The following is an 18,759-nucleotide window of genomic DNA, read 5'->3' on the forward strand; positions in this document are numbered from 1 at the left end:
ATTCCCTTGTACCTGAAAAGTGAAATGTACTCGATCTGCATAGATGATTTCACACTACTACTTCATACGTTGAATCTGTATAAAATATAACATTCCATTACCCTATGTAGTAATTGAATTGAATTTACTATTGGGGCAGGTTGCTATCAATTTTTTTCATTCTATAATGTGCCAATTCGGTAAATTGTCTGTTAATACCAACGGGCGTAATTGCCTCTAAGGATGCTCTGATTCTGAGATTTTGGGTAAATATCTGAAGCTTTTTTAACATTTTTACTTTTTGTGCTTAAAAAAATACACTCTGATAGAATTCATTGAAAAACGTGAGTAGCTTTGCTGACGCCATTTAACAGAGATCTTCCAATAGAACTTGGTATTTAAATGGAATGAGAAGGACACACGTATCCGAGGAGAGGTGGCATAGGTTTTGCTCGGCATTTTGGTGTGTAACATCCGGCAGTTGTTAGACATATGTGTATATATTGCATATATATATATACACACATACTATATATATATATATATATATATATATATATATATATACACACACACAATATATAAATGCCCCTGAGGTGTGCAAAGTGTAAACAAGATTTAACTTAATATTTTGATAAAAAAATAACTCAATATCTATTTATACTAAGCAGAGATAACACGACTTTTAATGTGAACAATGTATCCAGACGCAATCTAGGGCTGTACACCGCTTTCTCTTGTACGCATGTGTGCAAGTTTGTATCTATTTAGCGCTGAACAGGTATTCTTTACAGTTCGCAGTATAACTGTAATGGTATAAGACGATGTACAAAAAGTGTCGTTATATAATAAGTACACCAGTCATACAGAGACCTTGATCGCAATACAGTCGAAAAGATCAGGAGGGGGCACGCGCTCACATACTCTTGCCTAAAGCCTGGCTTGTACCCTGCTTGCACGCAATTCAAGCTACGGCACAGGTACTGGATAAGGTTGCATTACACGACCACGCTGTGCTTCACCACCCATTGTAGACTGGCACATGTTGGACTGGCCATGTTTGAAGAATGTGCCCCGTCCCTCCAAGGCCAGTCTGTCCCTGAGAAAAGCGCCCCGTGCCCCGTAGAGCTTGAGATTGGTACAAGTCTTTAGCGCTGCCATCACATTTTCTCACCATAGTTTATTACTCCTATTAGCTTGAATATTTTAACAGACCACGACTCGGACATCCGGCATCTTAACACAAACCAAAGTGTAATGTACGCTTGGTTACATGGTGGGTTAACCTTCTGTTGTCCCACACAGCACAGGCCAATTGTTTAATTCATCAGGGTCTTCCGTAGTCGGATAGTCACGTAGTTCTGTTTATATTGCCGTGGAACAATATAAACCAGAGCCCAAGAATAGAAAACCCCCTCTTCACATTTTTCCACTTGACTCTGAGAGAGATTAAAGCCTCATTCTGTTTGGGATGAGCACGTGGTTGGTTCGACCGAAATAACCGAACAGACCTCTTCCTTTTGTGGCATGTTCCAAACATTAACTTTTTCATATCTACGTTTGATGAAGTGCTGTGGGAAAAAAACAAAGGCAAAATAAAATCAATCTCCAATATTAAGATGTGCTTAGTAGCGGCTTATTGTTAATGCGTAAACTTTCAAAGACGTTTACATTGTTGTTATAGCAGACTGATATAAAAATTACTTAAACTGCAAAAAAAAGCTTTTGAACAGTTATTTCAAAAAAGTAATATCCATCACTAAATGCATTAAAGTTCACGTAACATGCTTTACATAAAAACCATCACATACGTCCAAATTAATAAATACTTTGTTAACATTAAGTGACTTTGTTTACATTTAGTGAAAGACCATATTAGTTATATGTCTCCTATGTCTGTAGCATTAATACGTTGGATCTAGTTAGGGTGAAGGTTAATACAAACTGTGATTTAAAATTACAAAACAAAACAAAAAAACTGGAAATTGGCATATTGTACACAGCACTCATTCTTACTTCCAAACTTCAAAAACTTTAAAAAGCATCATAACCTTTCAAAACGGGAATTGAAACTAAATACATCTAAAACGTAGGCTAAGGAAAGGACGCTTACCCACTCAACCATTGTTTTAAAGGAGTATAAATCATTTTTAATTAAACAAGAAGGTTACATGATGTGGTACCAAGTTCCTAAATGTCCACAAAGAAAAGCGACAACTTCTTGCTCTTCTTTATTTCTGGGGGAGAGTGTGGGCAGGAGTGCTGCCTGTCAAATATCAATCTAGGAAACATAGTAATCATTCCATCGTTCTACAGAAAAGGCACTATTAGATATGATGGCACAAGACACCTTCATACACAAAATTAATTGTCAATGTGTTCATTCTAGTGGAAAGGGCATTGGCCAGATGCGGAACTATGCTCCCAATTCCATCTTGGCAGGTCATCATTAAATCTATAGAACATAACAAACTGTTTTAGCCACCACGTTGACCTCCATGATCCAGCATAGGGTTTGGACATTTGGGATTTGGGCAGCCCTTTAATCTACTATAATACTTTATTTATCATTTTTGTATTTGTCTTTGTCTTCTCCCATACTGTTTTCCCTAACCTGTAATTTTATTGTGTGTTTTATGTAGGTATTAGGGTGTAGCCTATAAACTATAGCAGTCTAGGCTAAACAATACAATGGCTTGGCTCTTTTACCCAAGATGGTCCCTAAACCTTCATTTTTTCAAAGTGTTATTTAACAAGGTATAAACCAAAACCGAGATGTAACTAACACTAACTGATAACAGCTTGTTCCCCCACCCACCGGTTCCCTTCGTACCCTCATTTTAATAAATCCATTCAATCGAGGTTAAAAAAAAATAAAAATACAAAAAAGTATTAAAAAAGGAAGCAACCTACAATATCCAGGGGAGAAACGTCTGGCACAGCAAAGTTAGGTATATGAAAATGTTTTTGTGTCTTCTTCACTTTCTTTTGATTCTGCTAAATAAAATGTGCTTTAGGTGTTAAATTCACTTTAGGTATTTACTCGGTGATACAATTATTTAAGAAATAGATTTCCTTTATCCTGATGCAACTCTGGTAAAATATTCTTTTACTTAAGGACTATTTTTGAGAAACTGACAAACACATCATAGTTTCTCTAAGGACCCGATCTCCCCTCTCTTTAAAAACAACTTTTCCAGAAACTTCTTGAGGAACAGATGGTGAGTGCACAGGGAAATAGCAGAAAATGCAAAATTTCACCCCCCCCCCCCTAAATTATTTTGGCTAGAGTCTGGCTAATCAAAAGCAGCAATGGAGTTTTATTTTATTAAATGTAGCTTCTTGTAAAAGCTTACTGGTCTGTAAAATTGCAGTTAATACACGAGGTCTCAGTAGAAATAATTAAATGAAGTCCTTTGTTTGCTCAAAATTCCTAAGTAATTATTTTCTCATGCTGTTTATATTCTTTGGAAAGCACAATTCCAGCATGGTTTTGTCTTGTTTTTCATTATTTGTATAGAACACATATATCTTTTTGTGTTCTGCTTTACCAAAATGATAACTTTGGTCCTTTTACAATATAGCGTCTCTCTCCAAGTGGGATTCAAAGTGCTTTCCAGGCCCAATTCAGCAGACTCTGGAGTTAGGCATTTACAAATCGAGCTATCCCACCACCAGCTGCTGCTGCTTCTTCATTCTTCTTCCTCTTCTTCTTCTTACTATTACTACTACAATAGCATTGGTATTATTATTACTATTACTATAATAGTAATATTATTATTACAATATTATTATAACAATAATAATATTACTATTACTGTATTATTTAATACGAAGGTTTAATATTCAATGTTGGCACATTTCTGTAGGAAGTGGTTACAATATTTCCAAAGCGGACAGGAAAGCGATGTGCACATGTGAGTCTGTTACTTCATCTGCTTTCATACGGCTGGCATGTGAACTACTTCTAAGGAAATCAAGGTGTTCCTGTTACGCTACCACGTTCCGTTAAAAAAAACCCCAGCATTATTGTAGATTAGCGCTGCGTAAACTGTTGGCGCTATATAAATAAAGGACAATAATAAATAATAAATAAAAAAATTAGCGTGGGTTTTATTTTTTTGGTTCCTATAGCCTTTATCTGCAGGCCTGGAGTCTGCCAGCCCTGTCGGTTTCGCTTTTATTGGTGACTTTCCCACAATATAATCCCAGCTGCCGATGTACCCACAGCACCTGCCTCCTGATGTCACTCAAATCTTTAATTACCAAAAAAATACGTATGACTTCCCATAACACGGGATTTTTTGAGAGATACCAGAACTACCAAAACAATGAGTGAAAACATAAGGTCTTTTTTCCATTGGAGCTGCAAGATTAAAGAGAATTGATATAGGTTAGGTACTGCGACAATAGAGATGGTACAGCAGAGGTGTGGAACCACAGGTCAGTTGAGAAGAAAATTCCAATTTAATTTCCCAAGGCCAATGTCTCGCGTCAGAAAGCACAGGCTACACGTAGTGTGACAATGTGCAGGGAGATCTTTTAGTTAGATTTTGCGCACAGGTGTTGCAGAAATCGTGTCTATGGGTCCACAGGGGGCAGAATTGGAGGACAGGGCTGTTCATTTCTCCGTCCCTAGAGGTCAGTGCCGGACTTAGAAAGTCCAGGCTGATGCTTTAATGAAGCCTGCTCCAGGTGCTACAGATGGACGTTTAAACTCCCTCAAGCCACACATTTAGAGAAATTGTTGAGGGGAGAGGAAGTTCCCCGGTGCTCCCTGGGTAATAAGCCATATACCATACCAACTAAGTGTCCTAACTTTCAAGAATTGTCCTGCTTTTGTAGGCAGTGGGGCTCATGGACTATTAGGGGTTGTTGTGTTGCAGCATGAGACTTCCGTGTGGCCTATGCCCACTCCAGGTGCCTGCTAAACCCCCAGCACAGGTGTCCCCATTGGGATACATAAAATGTTTGGGAAGGTATGCATACGCACAAACAGAAGACTATCATATGGAGCAAGTGAAAAGGCTACATGTTGTATCTATTTTGAGAGCCTGTTGCACCGGTATACAAACTGCCGGAGCGAACGCTAGATCTGTCGCATTTGCACTGTATGTAAGATCAAATACCCTCCCAGCCTGATCTTACCCCAATGAAACACACAGTGACCGCCTGGCTAGGAATTTACTCTTCTTTACCGACTTCCTTTATCTACCGCCAAGGTTGTGAAAGGGGAATTCTGTTCACATGTTTTTGTGAACCAACGTGACATAATTTCCACAAAGTTGTTTCAACAAACTAACTAAACATAGATCAAAGTTCATGAGTGATGACTCTAACTTCCAGACACCCAACCACCCACCCATCTTATTTTGTTACACTAAATATTAATGCCAATTCTTACAATTGTAGCAACACCGCATTGCTAAATATACTCAGAATAGATACAAATAAAACTTAATAGTTGTGTAGTAGTAGTAGTTTAGTTTGTATAATGCTTTATTTTCTATAAGTGTATTACTTAGTTATGTGTTCTGCGTATTTTCCGCTAAAAACTGAGGCTAGATCTTATTATGATGTTCCTCTTTTTTAATCAGATCCGTGAACTCGTCACATAAGCTTTTAGTGAGATAAAGAGAATAAAACACCTATAAATTGTACAGAAAACCCTGAACAATTTTGATGACCTCTAATATCTATATTGATCTAAAAATGATTACACAATTTAGATCAGGCATAAAGAAATCATATTTTAATGGCGCTGTCCCTTTAAGGGCTGTTGTGTTTTTAAGTAAATATTTCTGTGCTGCAGACTAAAATATGATGTACGGAGTCTAGATGGAGAGTCCAGATGGAGAGTCCGGCTGTTACTCATTTCCTCTACCAAAACTGTAAGTGTGCTTTGAGCACAGCCTGTATGTGTGTGAGAGAGTAATATATATATATGTCCTGATGAAAGTCTAATAAATAGACTGAAACGTTGATTGGAAAACTGCAGTTTCTGGAGTGATTATTTAACCCCTTCGAGACAAAGGCTGATTTTACTTTTTGTACCCTTCGTGACAATGGCCTTTTTAACATTTCTGCGCTGCTTGTGTTTAGCTGTAATTTTCTTCTTTCCCGTTTACTGAACCCACACACATTAGATATTGTTTTTTTCAGGACAAGAAGGGCTTTCTTTAGATGACATTGTTTTGATTGTATCATATTATTTACTATTAAAAAAATTATAAAATATGGTGAAAAATTTAGAAAAAAATGACTGTTTCTAACTTTTAGTTGAAAAATCTTTTACTCATCTATAAAAGGTAATGAAAAAACCTGCTAAATAGATTCTACTATTTGTCCTGAGTTTAGAAATACCCAATGTTTTTATGTTTTTTTGCTTTTTTCTACCCATTATGGGGCAATAAGTACAGGTAGCGTTTTGCTATTTCAAAGCCATTTTTTCCAAATCTGGTAATTCTTCCCCCCATGTGCCATTTCGGGTATCTTTGAACCCGGCCAATGCAATTTACCCCATCAAGTCATATATTTTTGAAAACTAGACAGCCCAGGGTATTCCAAATGCTAGTATTTTAACTCTTTCCATGCACCATATCTACCACCAGTCTTTGTCAAACTTTATGGTAGTCATTTTTTTGCATTTGTTTTGTCATACACATTTTACTTCAGGTATGAATTAAAATGTTCTAGTTTATGTCACTATCACAAAACACCCCAATATGTGTTCAGCAACATCTCCTGAGCGCAGCGATACTCCACATGAATGATTTTGCCTGGCTGTTTGGGGGCAAAAGGGCCACATTTGGGGCATGCGCATTTTTCAATGTTGAACTTTGGCATTTGGGGATCCACTGCCCATGCCCTATTTGGTACATCTTTGAGCCGGGCCATTTCAGTGTGCCCAATAAACCCATATATTTTTGAAAACTAGACACCCCAGGGTATTTCAAATGCTAGTATTTTAACTCTTTCCATGCACCATATCTACCACCAGTCTTTGTCAAACTTTGTGGTAGTCATTTTTTTGCATTTGGTTTTCCACACACATTTTAATTCAGGTATGAATTAAAATGTTCTCGTATATGTCACTATCACAAAACACCCCAATATGTGTTCAGCAACATCTCCTGAGTACAGCGATACCTCACATGAATGATTTTGCCTGGCTGTTTTGGGGCAAAAGGGCCACATTTGGGGCATGCGCTTTTTTCAATGTTGAACTTTGGCATTTGGGATCCACTGCCCATGCCCTATTTGGTACATCTTTGAGCCGGGCCATTTCAGTGTGCCCAACAAAACCATAGATTTTTCAAAACTAGACACCACAGGGTATTTTAAATGCTGGTATTTTAACTCTTTGCATGCACATATTTTACCACCAGCATTTTTTCAAAGTTTGCAGTAATATTTTTGTGTGTGTATTTTTCCCACACACACCTACTTTATGTATGAATTTACAGCTCCTGGTATATGCCGCTGTCACACGACACCCCATAATGTGTTCAGCAACATCTCCTGAGTGCAGTGATACCCCACATGCATGGGTGTGTCATTTTTTGGGGGAACTAAAAGGCCACATTTGGTACGTGTGCATTTTTCTAATTGGAAATTAGATGTGTGGCCATCCTTCCCCCCGTGTTAATTGGGACGTTGTTGAACCTGGCCCATTCAATTTACCCCATCAAATCATACATTTTTTAAAAGTAGACACCCCACGGGCATTTAATATGCCAGTATTTTAACTCTTTCCATGCGAGAATTGTTTTAAGCTAATATGCTAATTTTAGGACTTGCTCACAAAAATATATTTTTTATATATATATATATATTTTTTTTATTATTTTTTTTAAAAAAAAATTTAACATTTTTTTTCAACTTGGAGGTTCCCCTGATAGTGACATCAGTGGGAAATGATTTTTACATTTTACTGTTTTTTTACTATTTTTTTCTAATTATTATTAATTTTATTTTATTTTTTAATTTATTTTTACTAATCACACTGTGATTAGAAAGCTGGGCTCCATTGACTTGCATGGTGAATGCAGTACCTGTATTCAACCTGCAAGTGGAGCCAAAGTTCTCTAGATGGTCTGGACTATCTAGCGAACTTTTAAAATTTGTGGTTCCTGTTACAGGACGGCGGCCATCTTCCTTGATGGCGAAGATTGCCGGCAGCTGCGGCTGTGACCGCTCTCCGGAGCGGTCACAGCCCATCAAAAGGTTAGTGTTTGGTGTCGCTGGATGCCTCCTGATCGAGGCATTCCAGCGACACCATTTAAGTTTAGGAGGCGATCGTCGATCGCCTCCTAAACGCTTTTAAAACGGGCGTCCGCCGCCATACAAAGTATGGCGGATGTTGACGCCCCGTGGAGGGGCCAGAGATGGCCCCTTCGTGCCGATCGCGGCGTTGCTGAATGCCTCGAGGTCGAGGCATTCAGCAACGCTTTTTGGGTGCAGAAAGCGATAGTAGATCGCTTTCTGCACCCGTTTAAAGACGTGCCGGTCCTGGCACGTCAATTGTCGTAAAGCACATGCTTTTCCGTGCCGTGCCAGGACCGGCAATTGTCATTAAGGGGTTAAAGAAGTCCCTGGAGTGCCGGTAACTATTTTTGGATGTTTTATGATTAGCTGTTGCAGCTACTTGGCACCGGGCTAAAAAGTTGGTGATTGGTGTGCAATTGTTAATTTTGGACATTATATATATATATATATATATATACACACACACACACATATATATGGGGTAGTATATGGGGTAGTAGAAGCATTATTTATCGCTCATCTACAGACACCAGACAAGCCAGAAGGCTTGTTTTTCCCTCAGAAATCTCATGGTGCTGCCACAACCACAAGGGATTCTGGGTAGGTGCATGCAAATAAGGCTAACAATTATAACCTTTTGCCTCTATATCCACAAGGCACAGCTAATCCCCCCTGACGCATGGCTAGCCATGCCCCCAACTAAACTACTCCACCAGGAGAGGAAGAGCTCCAGCTAGTTCACAGGCATGCATGTAACATACGTGAGTGAGTGTATGTATGTGTTTGAAAACCCGGAGTGGAATGTTTAAATTAAATACAGATTTTATTTGTTGTTTCACGCATTTATATATTATTTTTGTGTTAAGGATATTGTACTATATGTACATGATATTATTGTCATTATTATTGTCATTTATTATTTAAGGCAAACACGTTCAAGGATAAAAAAAAATGAAAAATTAAATATACACAGATAAGCCTTAATATTATGACCACCTTTGTTATATGGTTGTAGGTCAGAGTTTTCACTCACATTATCACACTCTCACCTTAATTCAGGGATTTAATTTCCATATAATCACCTTTGACAGAGAATGTCATGTTCAAGAACGTAAGAATATTTTCTTACCTGGAGAGTGTTTGGATCCCCAAAGGACTTTTTAAGTACTTTTCCAGGGTCAGGTATTGGAGGACAAATAATGTATTTCAATCTGTGGAACACACAAAAAAAAATTATTTATAAAATCACAAAACTCATACATACATATTGTATCACCCCTTCATATGAGGTAACAATATTCTACATAGACAATTAATTCAATCCTAGATACCCATGGATTCCTGCTAGACAGATGTGGACAAGTTTTTTTTACCAATGGAGGAAAAATAACGGTCTGAATTCATCTAGCTGCCCCAGATATTGTACTTCTTTAAATATAACAAAAAAAAAATTACCTTTTCATACAAATGACAAGGAAGATTGCCAAAACAGTCAAGATAATTGGGATTAGGATTAGAAGGGTCAAACTGGTGGTCCGGCCACTGTCTTTGCCTACAAGACAACATGAGATGAAGTCGTACACATATGCCATACAATTCTGCATGTATTTTAAGAGGTTGTGATATTACCTTTGCATGTTTCTTCCTTGCTCCACTCGCTCCAGGGGTAAGACCCCAAAATTTCTCTTATTCTTCCACGTACTTTTACTGTGTAATCTGCATAGGGATAAATATCTGGAAATTCTTTGCTGTTGATGCCCGTCAACTGTTTTAAGAGAGGAAGATCCATCTTATTGTCAGAACAACGCAACAAACAGAGAGGAAGCCGAAGTGAATATCAGGTGGGTAATTATCTGATTCTCATCCAACAACTGCCAACTCAGTTCAACTCCAAGGGAGTGAAATAAGGTCTTCACACCAGCACTCAAGTGCATAACCAGCACCTCGCAGGTTTTATTTAAATACTGCAGGGCCAATGTCAGATGTCAGATTAATTTGAAATACAAAAAATGGGATGTCCCTTAAAAAGGGTGAGTGCTTTGGAAAACCAAAATAAAATGACTTAAGCATTCTATAGAATGAAGCACCAACAAAAAGTGGGGTTTATTTCATATTGTTCCAATAAACTTCTGTAACCCCTTTGCGACTGCTCTCGTACTAGGTGGCCAAAAGTGTTGGGACACACCTCTTGGTTATTGAACTCAGGTGTTTCAATCAGACCCATTGCCACCGGTGTATAAAATCAAGCACCTAGCCACGCAGTCTGCATTTACAAACATTTGTGAAAAAATGGGTCGTTCTGAAGAGCTCTGTGAATTCAAGCATGGTGCTGTGATAGGAGGCCACCTCTGCAATAAATCAGTTCATGAAGTTTCATCCCTGCTAGGTATTCCACGGCTAACTGGAAGCGGTAATATTGAAAAGTGGGAGCGTTTAGGGACAGCAGCAACTCAGCCATGAAGTGGAAGGTCACATAAAGTCACAGAGCGGGGTCACCGAGTGCTGAGGCTCATGGTGTGTAAAAGTCGCCAACCCTCTGTTGATTCTGTAGCTGAAGAGTTCCAAACTTCCACTCACATTAATATCAGCACAGTGAGAGCTTCGCGGAATGGGTTTCCATGGCTGAGCAGCTGCATGCAAGCCTTTTTTTAATTCCAGCATGACTGTGCCCTAGCGCACAAAGCATGGTCCATAAAGTCATGGTTGGATGAGTTTGGTGTAGAGGAACTTGACTGGCCCACAAGGCTTGGACCAACCTTGTTTGCTGCCCCAGGTTAAACCACCCCTGAGCTGTTTTTTGTGACATACACTATATGGACAAAAGTATTGAGACACCCGACCATTACACCAACAGGAACTTTTATGACACAGAAATTTAAATACGTAGACATTAATATGAAATTGGCTCCCCCTTTGCAGCTTTAACCTTCGGGCTGGTGGGCTTTGAAATATAAAGACAGCTCATGGGCTGCCAATGTATTTAATTGTATGTTATTTCCTTACTCACCTCCATGGGCCAAAGTGTCACTCCTTTACATTAGTTCACATTTTGGGGTATGTGCTAACTATTGATGATGATAATAATAATAGCAAATTATGTCCAAATATGTATAAAAGGTTGCCAAGGTGAGCCATTGTTTATATTGCTTTATTACGTTAAAATTCTCCACCACTCTGTCTCTAGTGAAAGCAATTTTTTTGCATTAAAAAAGCTGCAATAAGAATACAGGGTCACTGATGTTTTTTAGGTTCGCAGCCCGTTCATACATCTTTATTCATAGCACCTGAGAGCAGACGTAAATCTACCGTGCTCACAAGTGTATATATTATAGTGTAATACACTCAGTCCACCCTTATATTCCACCACGGTCGTTTGTCAGTTCACCACATACAGTACTTCCCTACAACATTATGAATACATTGCTTACCTTAAATTCTTTGTGTTTTCCATTAGTTATATCTGTAATGATCACTTCAAAGTTTAAGTCTTTGATTTTCCCTTTCGCTACAGTCCAGATGACACTCAGGGCGTTTTCAGTCCATGAAATATTGGTGATAGTCGGAGGACTGAGCTGCACTGGATGGAATTAATAAAATGTCTCTTTAGTTGAGCATGTAAAAATACACATTGTGCTAACCTAATCACTAGTAATGTATGGATCAACTGATATTACTTATATGCCATTGGGATATCCCTCCAACATGACAAGTCATTTTGGATCTAATGCCCAACTGATGTATAGATCTGCTTTTATTTCCTTATCAAAATTATCTTTTTAGTCATTATAATCCACACATTATCCACAGGCGACTAGCTAAGGTAATGTAGCGTATAGGTAACCTCTTCAATATCAGATGAGATGAGGGTACAAATGATGACCAAGTTTAAACCGGTATATTGATTTCAATAAAACATACCTATTTGGTAAACTTTCACATAGGAGACGAAGGGTCTGATGTGTTTTTGTAATCTGTCCATAACCACAATTTGCATCTCTTCTGAATCTTCTAAATTATACAATGGTTGGTATTCAAAATAACATCCAATGGAAGTTCCATCCTTGTAGTTATAGTGATGACAAACCTTTCCAGTGTCTAAAAATTCCTCAAATCTGCAAACCAAATGAATTCAAATGCAGCTCTAATTATTATTAAACATCTCACGATAATAAATTAGCAATGAAAATTCCTCCAGAATTGTAATTCTAATACATTTCTCTCTGGATTGCTAGAGATCTGGCTGGTGGCCTCACACTGTTAAATTAGCCTATTAGTAATAAAATAATATAGTATAATAGTAATAATAGTCAGGTTTTATTTTATATTTTTCTTTTCAGATTTTAACAAAACAGACTGATTTCCTTAAGAAAATCAGGTAATGGTGCGAGAGCACACTGACTAATCAAAGTCTGCAGACAATTCCACTATGCTGCCTACTCAACAAAATAAGGGGAACTATTATTCCTTTATAGTCTACTCATAGATCATGTGAGACATGTGATTTCCCAATCGTAAGATCTGTCTGGCACGCTACCCTCACACAGACTGGGTATTAGGGTCTAGGGAATCCAGGTAGGATGTCACGTCCATGAGCTTCTACTTGGAACCAAAGAGATAACTGACCCATAGGAGATCCAGCTCTCATGCTTCCCTTGTGATCCTACCTGGGAACTTCCCGAACTAAGCTACCTGGCTACCTGACTTGTCTGACTTGGGAAAGCATGGCTTTACCCAGAGAGTTCCCAGGCATGCCTGCAATCAGCCTCTTTACACCCAACAGAAGCTGAAATTAATTATGTGCAGAAATCATGGAAATCTTAGGCAGACAACTGATTAAATCATAGGCCACTACAACCAAAGCAATTCTTCTATTATTTCAATCGCACACACATAGATGTTACTTACATCATGGGGTGGACTGGTTTTAGCGCCATATCAAAACATTGGCTTTTCAGCCTGAAACAAATAGGAAAACACATATATATATATATAACTGGGTAAGCCATATGTCCAGCAAAGGCCGTTGATATTCTTAGCCCTAGCTTGGCCATGCTAGCCAGTTTGTCCACCACTATGACATATTACTGTCCCTGATACCCCCACTGTAGAAGAATGCATGTTAAAGTACTCTGTGAATATGTTAATATATATTATTTCAAATAAATAAAGCACTTATCCGTCATAAAAGAGACTCCCCTGAACAGACCCCCGTTGGCTGAATCTGTCTGGAGGTGAATATGTTCGGCCATTTAGCTGGAGGGTGGTAAACGGCCAAAATAAATATGGTGGTTTTCTGCAGAATCCTCTCATCCATTTGTGAGGAAGACAACACGAACATTTAATGGGATCACACAGCTATCATACACATTAAAGTGCGTACAATGGCTAGATTGTCCCTTCACCACATTAAAGATTACCTAGGTTCTAAAGCTAATCACAGTATGAAGATCTTTTAAACTACACCGTGCATCGCTGCGTGGGCTATGTGGTTTCATACAGTTATTAACTCTTAGAAGGTCGCAGTAGTTTATGGTTTGAATGTTGCAGTAGGACTGCACAATTACAAGAGATGCTTTATACTAACCAATAAAACAAGCTATAGTTAGCTTTGGGGGGCGCCTCTGTCCCAGGATGCCACGTACAATTTATGTACTCGTAATCGTACCAAACACAGCTGAAATCTCTCACGGCAGTTTTTGGATTACCTGTCAACAAAATATAACAAAACAAAGAACTGATATTGAAATTTCAATCTAGGTGGTGATCTGTACAAGTTTTAGACAATCATACTGTATTTTAGGCATGTTCTAGGTCCTAGTGTCAAAGAGTCTGAGTTCTGACCCAAGGCAGCAGCTCAGCTTCCCCCTCGCATCAGTCTGATGATGATGGCATATGATGACATCACATCTTGGCACTCCACCTCCTAGAGGGGCATAGTACTGGGTACAGGGTGCTGGCTCAGCACATTCCTCTGTAGTGTAAATGAGACAGTTGGAGAGATCAGGGATCTCCCTTGTTTCTGGTTCATTGAGCCGCAGCACACAAGAGAACCTGATCACCCAAAAGGGCAATCGTCTGCTCCCGGTTCTGCTCCATGGACCTCCAGCCCTAGACCAGAAAATGTCACCGGTTGCATAGTTATTGGCAAAGCCAGTAATTATAATAAAAATGTAACATATAGCGTAAGGAGGGATGAGAGAGAGAGAGACAGAGGTTATGACAGAAACGTTTAAATGCAAAGTACAGACATTTCATAAGACAAATGTCTGTTTATTCTGTAGTTCCTAGCAGCATGTAAATACACAGATTAAGATATGAAACATCATCATTTGGCCACAGAAGCATACTAACTATTCCTCTGGAGAAAAATGACCAGGCTCTGTAATTGCCATATGTGTTTATGAATGAGAATAATCTCTGTTGTGAAGGAATTACTTTATGCAGCAACGCACAAGACCATCAAAAATGAACATCATATAGTATCACAAGAAAAGACATTTGAAGCCCACTTAAATATTTACCTGATAGCACCTCTACTGACATATTTACTAATTTAACTTGTGTTTTGTCCTTACATCCAGCTTCAACTTTAAAAGGAATGAAACCGTTCAAATCAATGTTTTCCGCTTCATGAGTGCAATTCGGGTGAATATTCTTAAAAGAAAGCTCCTTCTGGAAAAATACAAAATAACTCTTAGGGACATTGGACCTTTTAGAACACTGGTTAGATCATACAAGGTTACAAATACGAGACACAGCTTGATCTTGGTACTGTATGTGATACATTGATATGTCTATGCATATATCATTCCTAAAGTCTTTGCTATTCTCTGCCTCGAAACAGCGAGTGCATTAGCAGAATTTGCGACAAGGCACAGCAGGGGGCGCAGGGTAGGGCTCTATACAGGTTAAAAAAAGGTAATAGTTTTATGCCAGCAGAATAAATATAAGATTTGAATAATAACAATATATGCGGACAGTCCAAGTGTGCAGCGTCCTAAATGACATTGTGTCCTACGCTCACCTCCCTTCTCCAATTCTACAAAAATAATTGGGGGAAAAATCCTTAGAACTGAATACACAATACGATATTTTGTTTATTGCCAACGCCAATAAAATCGAAATAGAACTGTATTTGCGTACCTGGGAACTCTCTGGGTTTGGCCAAGAAAGTTCCCAGGTATGTGCATTTGTAAGCGGCAGAATATATTGCCTTAGGAGAGAATAGGGACCGGCACCAGCAGAAACATATAACAAACGTTCCAAATTCTTTTAAAAGCACAAACATTTACCATGTTACCCTTTCCTGCAGACATAAAACTGGTATAAGACACGGTACAATTTGCCCCATCTATAAGCGGACTCCACTCCCACAGAACATTAAACACGTTCATTTTCATGGTGATGTTGTATGGAGGAAAAACATGATCTAAAAAAAAAGAAAGAAAGGTCAATATTAACCCCTTCTTTGCTGAGGGTGTTATATGCCTCAAAACCTAAGACTTTTTAGTCTTAACCACAAGTCTCCTTTGTATTTTTTAGTGCACCAACACAAATTATATATTGTTTTCTTCAAGGACGGATAGACAGAACTATCTTTTTTTCTAATATTACATTTTTTCAATGCTAATGGTCCTTAAACCAGTTCAGCTGGCCCACATTATATTTATTTAGTGGCTTTTTTGCCCCAAGCTTTCCATGTTTTTCTGGATTGTTTGCACAGCTTACATGTATCTGCAGAGAAACCCACCGCAATGTGGGTTTCCCCACATTACAACACCCAAGTGATGCACACACAATAGTGATTAAGGGTACTTTCCCTTTCTCTTGCTAAATTTTAACGCATAATCTTCAGTTTTTTTAGGCAACCATCATATAGGAGAAAATACAGACAAAAAAGTTCCTAGTGAAGTAAAAGCTCGATAAAATCCTTGAATAAATGTACAGCCAGAAAGTAGCAGTAAGCAATATCTGCTTACATTATAAAAAGGCAACGTCTGAAAATGTCCTGGGTGCTCGATGTTCTTTGCATCTTCCAGAGATCCACAGCCGAATACACTCAATATTTCCTGGACACCCACACATTAAGGACTTAGTGGCATCCAAAAAATGCACATAGTTACATAGTTACATAAGGTTGAAAAAAAGACCTAAGTCCATCAAGTTCAACCCTTCTACCTAACCTTCCTACTCTTGATCCACATGAGCACTACACGTTTCGCTTCCAGAGCTTCTTCAAGGTGCCATGATCCAAGCACCTTGAAGAATCTCTTGTAGCTGACGGAAGACTTCTGATGTGGGGGAGCATATTCCCAAAGACTGCCTCGGGTGCTAGGAAGTCCCCTGTACCGAGAACCGTCCTCACAGCGTGCTGCAAAAGTACCTAGAACGAAATCTTTGTCCTAAGTGAACCCCCTTGTCTGTAATAATGGTTCTAAAATATGGTTACAACAAATACGCAATGAAAAATAACAGACCCTTAATAGGCCTGTAAGGGGTCCTGCCACAGACAGCGCGTAGATTTGGGGCTGAAAAATAAAATAGCATACAAAACGGTATGAGAGGAACTCAACTGAGAACGGACAGCCACTTAATAGCTTTCTCTACGGAACTAAAGCGCAAGCCATTCGTCCTCTGTATGAGGGAGCCAACAAACGTAGATGTACACCTTGGCCTTCATGGGCCTCATCTTTGCGCTGTACAAGTGGACAAGGAGGTCCAAGTCTGGGGTCACCTTCACACATGGGTGAAACTCAAGAGATCCCCAAGAGGAGAGGTATTAGAAGAACTCAACCAAAAAATATAACAGGTTTTATCTTGGTTTTCAATAATAACATAGATGGCACATTCCTTGCAAAGCGATATACAATCTCAATCATGTTATATTTTGTGACGCACTAGACTGTAAGCTCACAAGACCAGGGCCCTCTTCTCCATTTGTCCCAGATTGTTATTCTGTGTGACTTTAAATTATCCCACTGATTGTAACAGCGCTACAGAATCTGCTGGCGCTATATAAATAAATGTAATGTGATTATACGAGCTTGAGCTTTCCGCCTCCATGTAGCCCAGTTGAGATTATTCAAAGACACATAAGGCATGTCGATAGTATGAAACACAGTACGCCTCTGACATCAAATCACTCATACGTGGCTAAACACAGCTGTTTAAATCTGGTTATACAGAAGATAAATCATGTTTGTCTGGAATCCTAAGATTCTGCATGGTTACGGTGAGCAAGAAGTGACATGTGGCTGTAAGGGATACAGTGACTATAATAAATACATTTCTGAATAAAAAACCAAATACACATACTTTGGAATGAGCGAGGACTTTTATTTAGCTTTAAACATAACAATTATTAACAAACTAATTTGAAACGAAATCATTTATCACAAAAACTCTTGGCCCAAACCCAGAGTTTCAACAAATTCTAAATAAAACATTAAACAAAGCCAGAAGGCTCTCAAACTGATTACCAGTTCACCCCCTGCATAGAGGATAACTTTAACCCCAATCATAGCCACGACAGATAATACATATTTATTAATCCTATTTAAAAAAATATTTATATATATATATATATATATATATATATATATATATATATATATGTGCATATTCTCCCTTTTTTGGGGGGGTGGTTGTCTGTTCCGCAGCTCCTCCACCGTGCCTGCGGCTCTCCTGCTCAGCTGCTGTTCACTAGACCCAAGGTCAAAGAAATGCAAACTTCCCGCCGCTCTTTAGGAATTCTTAGACATGTAGATAAGGACACGTATGTCACATTTTGCTCACTCTGATTGGTCCGGAAGCAGATGGGGAGCTACAACTACCATGACACCAAGATTTATTCTAACTCCTAAAGCGAGTCCAATGGAAAAAATCAAGCACCACATCAAACGGATACTTTATGGCAGTGCTAATGAAGTAAGTTCCTCCATAGACTTTCACTAGCCAGTGTGTCAGACTGGGTGATCAAGACTAAGCCATTCTTTTGTTTACCACAATTTACAAAATAACTTTAAACCCCCCCCCCAAAAAAACCCCCAGTTAATCACCTTTGTTACTGCTGCCTTAAATGCGTCCTTGTGGGTTGTGTGTGTTTTTTATACCAGTTCTTTCAATTCCATCTTTGTATTAACCTCTACCACCACTGGGAGGCTGTTCCACTTATGTACCACTCACTAAGTATAGTGAAACATCAAAGCAACTGAACCTCTAGTTTTAAACTATGACCTAGCTATGATATCGCTCTTATAGAGTTAATTAGATTGGAAGTGGCACAAGGAAACAGAGTAATGGAATTCCGTTATTGCAATATTCATAAAGCTACCCCAAATAATACAGAAGAATAGACTCGTTTGGAAAAGGTAGACTAACTGGTTCTATTCTGCCATCATCTTTTTTTTGTACGCTGGTATCAGGAATGTTGGATTAAAAAACCTGCAGTTCTAAATGTTAAGGTCTAGTGGTTTTCTATACGAGGGTGGGGAGAATTTTATGCACATTTAT

General features: G+C 38.7%; 1 protein-coding gene across 1 annotated transcript in view; it reads right to left on the reverse strand.

Moving 5' to 3' along the window:
- Positions 1-17,348, reverse strand: part of LOC149298220 (serine/threonine-protein kinase 26-like) — a 56,166-nt gene extending 38,818 nt beyond the window's left edge. Inside the window, exons 1-9 of the mRNA XM_089487668.1 lie at positions 17,288-17,348; positions 16,439-16,630; positions 15,548-15,676; positions 13,901-13,952; positions 12,166-12,359; positions 11,676-11,824; positions 9,877-10,012; positions 9,703-9,799; positions 9,377-9,458 (exon numbers count right to left, since the gene is read on the reverse strand). Coding sequence (XP_089343794.1) covers positions 9,377-9,458; positions 9,703-9,799; positions 9,877-10,012; positions 11,676-11,824; positions 12,166-12,359; positions 13,901-13,952; positions 15,548-15,676; positions 16,439-16,630; positions 17,288-17,348 — 1,092 coding nt within the window. The remainder of the gene's footprint in view (positions 1-9,376; positions 9,459-9,702; positions 9,800-9,876; positions 10,013-11,675; positions 11,825-12,165; positions 12,360-13,900; positions 13,953-15,547; positions 15,677-16,438; positions 16,631-17,287) is intronic.
- Positions 17,349-18,759: the final 1,411 nt, after the last annotated feature.

Source organism: Sceloporus occidentalis, unplaced genomic scaffold, assembly GCF_023333645.1.
Source record: "Sceloporus occidentalis isolate IW3139 unplaced genomic scaffold, rSceOcc1.0.p SCAF_34, whole genome shotgun sequence".
Lineage (NCBI taxonomy): Eukaryota > Metazoa > Chordata > Lepidosauria > Squamata > Phrynosomatidae > Sceloporus > Sceloporus occidentalis.